Source organism: Suricata suricatta, chromosome 9 (assembly GCF_006229205.1).
Source record: "Suricata suricatta isolate VVHF042 chromosome 9, meerkat_22Aug2017_6uvM2_HiC, whole genome shotgun sequence".
Lineage (NCBI taxonomy): Eukaryota > Metazoa > Chordata > Mammalia > Carnivora > Herpestidae > Suricata > Suricata suricatta.
The window spans coordinates 72,074,087-72,084,942 of NC_043708.1; the positions used below are offsets into that span (position 1 = coordinate 72,074,087).

General features: G+C 42.6%; 2 protein-coding genes across 2 annotated transcripts in view; both read left to right on the plus strand.

Moving 5' to 3' along the window:
* Nucleotides 1-1,882: 1,882 nt before the first annotated feature.
* Nucleotides 1,883-3,716, plus strand: RNASE11 (ribonuclease A family member 11 (inactive)). The gene is made up of 2 exons (XM_029951255.1): nucleotides 1,883-1,925; nucleotides 2,418-3,716. Exon 2 carries the CDS (start codon nucleotides 2,440-2,442, stop codon nucleotides 3,034-3,036), a length of 597 nt encoding a protein of 198 aa, XP_029807115.1. The 5' UTR covers nucleotides 1,883-1,925; nucleotides 2,418-2,439; the 3' UTR covers nucleotides 3,037-3,716.
* RNASE9 (ribonuclease A family member 9 (inactive)) overlaps nucleotides 2,515-10,856 on the plus strand; it is a 25,777-nt gene continuing 17,435 nt past the window's right edge. Inside the window, exon 1 of the mRNA XM_029951251.1 lies at nucleotides 2,515-2,589. The gene's annotated coding sequence lies outside the window, so the exon portion shown is untranslated. The remainder of the gene's footprint in view (nucleotides 2,590-10,856) is intronic.

Consider the following 10,856-nt stretch of genomic DNA (forward strand, 5'->3'; position numbering starts at 1 on the left):
CAGGCTCTGAGCTAGCTGTCAGCACAGAGCCCGACGCGGGGCTCGAACCCATGAACCGTGAGATCATGACCTGAGCTGAAGTCGGATGCTCAACCGACTGAGCCACCCAGGCGCCCCATAAGCCCCCTCCTTCTAAGTAGAAACATAATTTTGCAGATACATGCTTTCCCATTAAGGTACTAGTAACTGAGACTGTCCGGTGGAATCTATTCTCAGAATATTTTCATTTAATAGGGATCAAAACCCAATTCAAATGAATTGTGATACTTTAGACATTTGTAGTTTGAGAGGGTATTTTTTTTTAATGGGTACCTAGCAGGTAGCTATGAATTCTATCTGCTTAAAATAGATGTTTCAGAAAAATAATTTCAGTGAAGAATCTCTGCACTGCTCTTCCTTTTTATTTTTCTCCTCATTGTCTTTCTGTTTTCTTATTATCACCTCATTACTAATGTTGGCAGTAGAGGATATTTAGGAAAAAATCTAAATCTTTCTTTCCGCCTCCCTTCAGTCTGCAGCAAGTCTACGTGTAAGCCACGCATTAACACATCCACTTAATTCCTAATCATCTATCAATAATTATTCAATCCAATGACTGAGGCTTGTATATTCTTAGTACTGGGTCTTTGCTCTAATTTCACACACAGAATATTTTTAAATTACATATAATAAAAATCACAAGTCCACATGTGCTAATGTCAAATGGGTGATATAAGAAGGGAATGATTATATAGAATTATGGAATCAGTATGTTGCACACCTGAAACTAATATAACACAGCATGTCAATTATACTTCAATAATAATAATAAAAGGAAATGAATGGTAAGCAGATTAGAGAAGTGAACAGTAGAGCTGGTAGACCTAAGTTGTGAAAAATGTGTTAAAGAAAGACTGTGATCTGAATTGGGCTTTGAGGGATTTCAAGAGACAGAAAAGAGTAGGCACTCAAGAAAGGACCAAAAATGGAGAGACAGAACAGGGTATATTCGGAGAAGGGTGAGTGGTGCTGATTTGGTTCCTCTACCAAAATAATGGGAGATAAACCTTGAGAAGCTGGTTGAGATTAGATCAAGAAAGCCTTGACTACATGGCTTCAGGGTATTAGATTACCTTCAGTAGACAGTGAGGAATATTTCAAGGTTTTTGAAATAGTGTCATTGCAAGCGGTGTTTTTATAAAAGCAGTGTATGAAAGGAATCGGAGGGGCCAGGAGTAGTGGTTAGGAGGTAAGAGTGATAATGCAGGAGATAAAAGGGGAGGAGTCTCTCAGTGGTGGGAGGGGGAAAAAGTCTTTCTAGAGCAAGAGAAGGAATTATCACCCTGAATAACCATTCTTTCTGAGATTCTTTTGATGAATTTTCTAGTATGAGCTCAAGTAAAGGATTTTCTACATGTTATGTTGTTAACAAATGTTGAGAAACTAGCACACATACAGTTCAGTGTTTGATTCTGTACAGAATAAAAAGGCGCAGAAACAAAGTTCCAGCTCAAGGAATTTTCAACCCTAAAAAGAGGGAGAAAAGAATTACATACATCAACTAACTTGAAATGTAAAAAAAGAACATATAGAGTGAGGTGCAATGTAATGTATCCTGTAGGGTTTAAAAAAAAAAAACTAAAAACAAATCACTGTGGGTTAAACTATAAACAGGGATGATTTCTCAGAAGAAGAAACAATGATGCTGCCCAAGTCACAGGGATTCCCAAGGCCAGATGCACACTTTATTAAGTTCTCTAAGTAGCCTTGGTTCCCCGTTGTCTCCTCCTTCTATCCCATTCAATTCTGTCTACCCTTTTCTTGCCCCTCCTTTCTCACTCAGCTAGACCAATAACAGAAACTCCCAGGAAACAAATACAGTTTCACTTCTTGCCCCGAAACAGGCTGGATTCTTTCTCTGCAGGACCCACTTGCCAGAGGAACTGGTAAAGAGAAATTCTATGACTGTGAATGGGTAGGGAAGAAATGAGAGATGGGGAAAATAACATGTTTTGAGGCTGTAGGAGACACAGAAGTAGTAAGGAATGTGTTGGATGAGATTATTGTAACCACTATGTAGATGACAGTCCCTCCCAAAGAGATTATAGACAAGGGAAAAAGTGACAGAAATAACTCCTTGGTTTGGGACAGGTTAAACATCTTATCTTGTACAATTCTCACATTTCCTTTTTTTTTCTCCACATGGGGGAAACTGAGCTTAGAGTTAGAATAAATTGTGTATGAGTGGGTGGCAGGGTTTGGAGCTGGGTCTTCATATTCCACAGCTGAGTATCTTTTTCATGACATCATCCTTCCATAGAAAGAGCCAGAACTTACATGCAGGAGTCAATCCTACGAATAACTGCACTGAGGAAAAGAGAACTAGCCCATTAATATTCTCCTTATTTTCATCTTTTACTTCTTTATTTTTACTGCAGAAGAGAGGACCCGAGACCTAAGATGGAGGCCTTCTCTCTGCTGCTCCTCGGTCTGGGTTTGGTTCTTGCAGGAGCTCCAGAAAGCATAATGGAGATACTTAATAAAGAATTTTCGGGGGCAGAGATGCAGTATGACGTGGCAAACAGCGACCAAGAAAAACAGACTAGTGAGGTATTAATGAACTTGACTCTGTTATATAAAAATACCAGCACCAGTATGTCCAAGGATATTCTGTTTTCCTTATTACTGACATCCAGATTACATTATAGCTTCCCCAGAGGAAATGGTCCAGGTAACGGCAAAGAGTATTGCAATGACGTGGTGGTCGGGAAAAAAGTTTCCGAAGCTAATGGGTCGTGCAGATTGAGCAATAACTTCATCTGCGGCTCCATGGAAGTGATGCCCGGGGTCTGTGAGGCCTCCAGCTGCAAGTGCGGACAGAATCTTGGCACCAGCTGCTCTAGGAACCCACATCTGGAGACCACTATGTTCCAGCACACTATGGACAAACAATTCCCCAGGTGCCAGTACCACAGTGATACCTCATTAAAGAAAATATTGGCAGTGCTGACAGGTAATTTTCTGATGAGCTGGTTAGTTAGTGGCTCTAACTTGTAAATCCCACAGGGCTTTGAGACTGGAGTCTCTCTAAAGAAGGACATCCTTATTCTCATTATTGTTTGTTTCCTTCTATTATCCATACCTACCTTTTCAGCAATGTAGTAAACTCTTGATTATCTATACTAACTGGAGGAATGAAAAATGCAAAATTGTTAATTCAATTAAAATTCATAACTGATCCTGGAGTACAGATACTGTTTCTCTCTCTCCCCCTCCCCCACCTTTCTCTCTCTGTCTCTCTCTGTCTCTCTCTGTCTCTCTCTCTCACACACACACACACACACACACACACACACACTCACTTTCTCTGAACCAAAATGAATTCCATCCCAGCTCAGCAATAAAGCCAAGAAGCAGAATTCATCCAACCTGACAAAATTAAGAGAAAGGGCCCAAAACGAATATTGTTAATTGAACGTTAATTGTACTACCACTGAGACTATTCCGAGAAATAGTGAGTGATAATAGGAGATACTGTCATCACTGTTTCTTTTCAAATAAGTGTGCACATTGATGCTCACAAATGTGAGCACCCACCCATGCAACCAGGTGCCATGTGTCCTCCAGAAGATGCCAGAAGAAAAAGATGCTTTTTCTATGCAATCTCCATTCTTCCATCCTTGTCCCTATCTATGTCACAGGTTGAATAATAAAGCTCTTATTGCAATTTTTACTCACCAAAGGCTTGGTTCCCTGGGGCTGTGGGAGAGGAATGCAAGCCCCGGAGGAATAGAGCAGATGAAAAGATGGGAAATAGCACATCTATGCCAAGTACTGGGCAGGATTAGTCTTCAGTCTCATTTCTGATGTTGAATTGGGTTATTTTCACTACCAATTGTTTATTTGTAAGTTTTATGGCTCAACACTGTACACAAAGTATGGGCAATTCTCTTGCTCATTAGTGGCTGCTTACATGTTCCTGTTCCCTCATGTTGCATCCTCCCTCTGTCCTGAGACCACTCTTTTTTAATCTCCTGATTTTAAATAAATACACGTATAACGAAGTGTTACATCACTGCAACACTTTTCTTACTATGCATCACTCTTTAATATATCAATTTTCCTAATGTTTTTCACATCCTGTGCAGCATTCTTATTTTATTAAAACTGCAAAACTCTGACAATCAACCAATATGCAGCATTAAGGCAGATCTTTTTGTATCTTTCAGCTGGGTTTTCCTTGTCAGTATGGTGGCTGCTTAAATAGCAGTCACTGTGAGCTTGGCCAGATAGGTGTGTAGCTTCCGTGGCCCCAGAGACAATAACTATTCAGACTCTGGCAGAGTTTTTTTGGTAATATGTAAGAAAAGGCAAATCCAGTCTTCATTCAGAATTTAGTACAGCTTCCTCCCTTTACCAGGAGAGAAGAGCAAAGAGCCAGAATAGATACCTCTTTCTAGGGCAGGACCATCCTCTAAAGAGTCTTAATTAAGACCAAATCTTTCCACTTCTCTGAAGGGATCAGGAGCTGCCAGGGTATATCTAATCACACTGTGAAATCTGAAAGATGTCAAATGTGAAGATGCCATCGAGAGTGGGGACTCCTAACTATTAGCGTTTCCCACCCTCAAGTCCTGTTATCCCTTTGACATAATATGCATCTTAAGGTCCCTCATGATGACGTTAGGCAAGGGATTTCAGATTTTAAAGCATTAAGTCTTCATAATGTCCCTTCTCTGCTCCCAAACCACAGAGAACTTCCCCCCACCCGCCTGCCATTTTTCTTGTAGATTTACACCTAAATTTCTCAGCCTGGCTTCCAAGGCTACTAACATCCCATTCTCATCTCCCCGAGCCTGACCCCAGCACTGCCTGGCTTCTGTTGCTCTGAGGCTGCTGTCTTCACAGCCCCAGAACTCTCCTCCTTGTCTTCACTCCACTGGCAGGCCGGTCCTGAGGCTTCCTCTTCACGTTCCCATTCTGTCTCCTCAGCCCCTTCAACTGCACAAACCCCGCCTGGCTACAAAGGACCAAACAAGTGTCTCTTGGATTTGCTAGAAAGATAACTGAGTGTCATTTCTCTGCAGCTGCAGAGAGACATTAGAGGGAATGAAATGAGGGGATAAAAGAGACAGATCCAATCACAAGGGCCACAGAAGGGAGAGGTAGATAGAGAAATCTGGGAATGTAGTGATAGAGGTTTGAGAAGGAAATAGTAAGGGGGGTTATTTAGCACAAGAGGAGTACCTGTCTTGCCTTTTACCATTCCCTCTGCTTTCCCAGAATGAAGGGTACTAAATTCCCTTTAACCAACAAACAAGTCCTGTCTCCCAGGGCCCAGGGTGATGCTGAAGTAAAAGGAGCTTTGTAACATCACAGATAAGTCCTTGTATGTTTCACTGCCTCATCATGCTCCCCGACCCCCAAGTCACTTCACATCTATGTGAGGCGGAGGTCAGATTAGATCTGGGCTCTCTGACCTGGGTAGACGTCAGGATCAGTGTGGTGGTGTTCTCTGGCTGCCTACCCCAAACCACCCCCTCGGTCTCAAGTCGAAGAGATATGATGCGGCATGGAGCTGCCCAACCAGACTTCTTTTTCCAGCCTCTCTGAGCAGGACTGATGTGTGCCCCTTCTACGTCCTGGTCTTGTGATATGGAACTGGCCTCCTCTGTGATTTTTTTTCTTCCTAACAGCTAGATCCCCAAAATGGACGTGGGTGTGACTCAACTTTCATCCCCCAGATGATAATAGTGTTCTAGATATGTTCTAGGAATGGGCTGACCAGCAAAAGGGAAGGAAGGCATGTGCCTGAAGAACTGTGTGAGGCAGAGATATCTCGCCAATCTGGACCACTTAATTATATGAGAGAGAAATCAATATGTATATACATTTTTACATTTTTATTTATTTATTTTTGAGAGAGAGAGGGAAAGAGAGAGAATCCCCAGCAGGCTCAGCACTGCCAGTGCAGAGCCAGATGCAGGGCTCAAACTCAGGAACCGTGAGATCATGACCTGAGCGGAAATCAAAAGTCAGATGCTTAACTGATTCAGCCACCCGGATCCCCCAATATGTATATTTTTAAATCCACTGCATTTTGTTCCGTCAGCCTAGCCTTACCTAACGAATTTACTAGCTTTAGGAGCTATTGTCGAATACGAGTCCCTGGATCCTGGTCCAGGAGATTTGGGTTCTATAGACCAGGGATAGGACTACAGCATACAGGGCTTTTACAAGCATAAAAGCCACATACATATGGCTGACAAATGGTTTCTGTCTTGAATATGTAAAGAGCTCTGTCTATTTTTAATAAGTTAAAGATGAGCTTGGGGCACCTGGGTGGCTCAGTCGGTTAAGCGTCCAGCTTTAGCTCAGGTCATGATCTTGCGGTTTGTGGGTTCAAGCCCCGCCTCAGGCTCTGTGCTGACAACTAGCTCAGAGCCTGGAGCCTGCTTTGGATTCTGTATCTCTCTCTCTCTGACCCTCCCCTGCTCGTGCTGTCTCTCCCTGTCTCTCAAAAATAAAAAACATTTAAAAAGAATTTAAAAAATTAAAAAAAAAAAAGATGTGCCTACATGCAGAAAAATAAGCCAGGGACACAGAAAATTTACAAAAAAAGAGAAATAACTAGTCATTAAACATTTGGAGATCTTTTTTCCCCTTTCTTCTAAAGGTAATATAAATAAAAAACAGTGTGATATCATTGTTTACCCACCCAATCAGCAGAAATAACTTTTAAAATAATAACAGTGGTGGCACAGGTACAGGAAAGGGAACATTCTCAGGCACTCCTCCTAGGAGAACAAATTAGTACATTTGCCATCTCTCTGGAGAGCAGATAGAACTAAGCCCTATCCTAGTTTTTAGACTCTCTGCACATTTGGTTTCTTTAGTTCACTGAGGACACTTCTCCCTTCTTTCATACATCGTTTAGGTAGGAGACTAAACTCAGTCAATTCTGGCCCTTGGGACTCTGAGTTGGGGATCTCCCCGGGGGCCTGAGTGGGCCCTGAGGCTTGTCCTGCACACAGTCAAAGAACAAGTCGGAGCCCCAGGCGTGAAAGCTCCAGGCCAAGCTGCTTGGTTCACTCTCTTTGCTCTCCCAGCTCAGGCTGTTCGAAGAACTCCAGGTTCTTTCCGGGAACATGGGCTGAACTCTCAGAGCCATCTCATTAAACACGCTTTCTGAGCGCTCTCATGGTCTCAGGAGGCAGGGCCTGTCAGAGGAGGAATCAGCAGGAGTAGGGCGCGGGAGCCAGGTTGGGAGGCTGATCTCTTGGGAGATGCCCACACAAAGACTGACCACTCTTACTTCTCCCCTTCTTGCTGGAGTCCAGCTCCAGCAGGTCCAGGGTTCCCTGAAAGGATGGGTGGTGTTGGCGAAAGAGAGTGAGAGAGCCTCGGCTTTCTTTCTGATCACCAGGCGGGCATCTCTGCTCTGTCACTTGTTGTGTCTTTATTTATAGACCAAGTGTTAACATGACATCAAAAAAGTGGAATTTTTACTACAAATAATTCTCAGTGATAAAATGTTTTGAAAAGTGTACAGAAACAGGTTTTACAGAGGCATTTTTCTAGAACTACTCTAATTTTAGTGAGGTAGTTAATTTTTACAAATAATAGGATAGCAGGTATTTTCAGTGAAAAACAGATAACGTACACATTTGTTTAAACCAGTAGTAAATCTTTTTTTTAATTTTTAAAATGTTTTTAATTTATCTTTGAGAGACAGAGAGAGCAGGGGAGGGCCAGAGAGAGACGGAGATACAGGCTCCAGGCTCTGAGCTAGCTGTCAGCATAGAGCCTGACGTGGGGCCTGAACCCACAAACCATGAGATCATGACCTGAGCCGAAGCCGGACACTTAACCGACTGAGCCACCCAGGTGCCCCTAAACTAGTAGTAAATCTTACAACTAAAAAGATAACAGGGTGTTCTCAGAAGTCAAAAGCAAACACATTTGTTTATATCAATAATGCTAAGATTTAGGCATAGACTAGGCTAGCAGTCATTCTGTCTGGCTCACAGAAGGAAGAAGGTATTTGCATTGATTAGTAAGTTGCTTGTGTAAACCTTATTGTATGTTGAAGGTGTAAGCACCATGGGGGCCATAGATGTGCTGGCCTTTGTGTATGAGTTTAAGTTTTAACTATTTTTACTCAACCTCATAACGGATATCAGTGTAAGGGAAGGTATTTGTGGAACCGATTAGCAAGTTATGTGCAGTAACTTATGTCTGGCTCTTGTTTGTTTCTTATCTCTAAGTTAGGCTCTTTTTCTCTGGGCCAGAGTTAATAGTAACTCTTGTGTTTTTTAACCCCCTCTATTATCTATCATAGGTTTGTGAGGCTCATTAGAAGAGCCTTTCAACAAACATCTACAGTGCTTTGTCTAAATTCTTTGTAGAGGGGGGAATAAGCTTCTTCCCATGAGGCATCTGTGTGGGAAGTATCAGTCTGATCGGGAACATTGTGAGGCCTCATCAATAACAGCAGTCCCATTCCCAGTATGAGCCACTAGTAGAAGGAGATACCAATTTTGCTTCCTGGCAGGAGCTGTGCAAATGTCTGCCATTTCCTTGCCGTGACTGTGTCATCCAGCAAGGCTGATGCGGCTCCCAGCAACTCATCTTTTCCCTGACCAGGTGCAATCATGCCTTAGGACAGGGCAGGGGGACAGGCCGCTCCTGACACTAATTAACAAAGCACGCCGAGGTTTGGTGCCCAAGCAGAAATGAACGTTGCAAGAGGGTAGATTTTGGTAGCTGTCTGGGGGCAAAAGACCATGCAAACTTGCCGTACCCTCACCAGGAATTTTCACTCAACTGGCGGGTTCAGACAGCTCCCAGAACCTTCTGACACTTCCCCCTTCTTATCCCTCATCCTACATCTGTGTTTTCTTCTTTTGCCCAGATTGTGCCCTCAACACACATCTCTTTTTGCACCCTGTCATGGCCTCTGCTTTCTAGTTTCCTTTCAGGCTTTGCCCCCCTTGACTTTATGTGTTCTCTGTGTGCCCTGCATTCAAACTCACCCATCAGGTGTGGAGTAACAAGTTGGACAGGTTTCTAGAATCAGGTCACCCATAAGCCCGAGGCCACTATTCAGATTGTTGGTTCAGCCCCTGTGAATCCAAGGCTCGTGGAGCACAGGGCTCTGAGTTGCCCAGGTGGAAAAGGACAAGAACAGCATGAATTGATGAATTCACCCTGGGTACACATTGAGCCCTTTTAGTGGGTGCCTCTGCTAGTCTGCTAGCAGCCCCCCAGTCGACTAAATTCCCCCTTGTCTTCCTTTAGAAAACACTGTAATTGCTCAGTGTAATCATTTCATTTTTGTGCCTAATTGCCAGACTATACAATCAAGACTGTGAGTGCCACTCAATGTGTGGCAAATCATATTGATGTGAATTTGTTTTCATCACACTTCAAATCTGTCCATCATTTTTTTTGTGTCTCTTATTTCTCATATAGGGGAGTCACCTGTCCATAAACTATAAAAATTGAAAGGCATGTCTGTGTAGGCCCAGACTGGTTGAAAAGGCATTTGGACCTAGGGGAGAGAAAAGTAATGAGATTACAGTGATGTGGTCCATTAAGGGGGCAGAGTAATTAGAGCAGTTAATGAATAGAAGATATTTATAGGCAAACAATTGAGAAATTTCCATATGTAAGGCATTGTACCAGTTGCTGTGGAGGGGAAAGCATAAATAAATATACCCTTACTGCACGAGGTATTGAATACAGGGCAGTAGAATATATCTTAAGAGAGAGACATATCTCTTTTGTCTGGGGTAATTAGTGTAGACACCTGTAAAAGAACTAAAATCTTGAACTTGATGGGTGATCCATTCAAATAGCTAAGATTTGAATAAGAGAGGAAAGAGTTACTAGGTATGGGAAGTAGCATACAAGTACAAGTAGGTGGAAATATTGTTATAGACAGATGAGTACTGGGTCCTTTGAGTATTAGAATAAAGAATTTGTATGTTTTTTACCTACAAGATTGTGGTTGCTGAATAATGGCTCCCAAAGATGTCCAGGTCCTAATCCCTAGAACTGCAGAGTGTTACTTTATATGGCAAAAGAGACTTTGCAAATGTGGTTAAGTTAAGGACCTGGAGATGTGGATTATCTGGGTTGGTCCTGACTGCACTTGTAAGTGTCCCTGGAAGAGGAGGTGTGCAGATACTTGACGACATCAGAAGAAGGCAATCTGACTGAAGCGGGGCAACTGCAGAGCTTCCCTGAGCCTACAGTTGGGCCAAGTCGTCTAACACAAAGCCTATCTTATAACAAAATGTTGAACATCTCATGGAATTTTTTGAATGCTGTTCTGAAAGTGAAAACAGAATGCTTGGAATGGTACAGAATGGTTGTAAGTGTATTCAGTGTTTACCCTCATGATCACGGGGCTCCCTGGGAGCTGTGGCTGCCCAGCATCATGAGAGTCTGATAGCGTGCATCGCTAGGTAGCCCAGGAAAAGGTCCAGATTCAAAATTCAAAGTACAGCTGCCACTGAATATGTATTGCTTTCACATCATCATACAGTAAAGAAATCATGAAGCCAAAGCATCACAAGGACAGACACAAAGTAGATGAGTGGTTGTCTAGGACTGATGGGAGAATGGGGACTGACGGCAGGCACATGAGGGGATCTTTTGAGGGTAATGGAAACGTCCTGAAACTGGATTGTATGACTAAGTCTACTAAAAGTCATGGAGTTGTGCATTTTAGAGGAGTGACTTTTATGTTATATGAACTATACTTCAGTAAAGCTGCTAAGGAAGAACCTAAAGAATTTATTTTTGACATATTTTCCTGATCTCCTTAATCCATCCTAACAGCAAGTCCTGTGATTTTTATGTCCTAAATA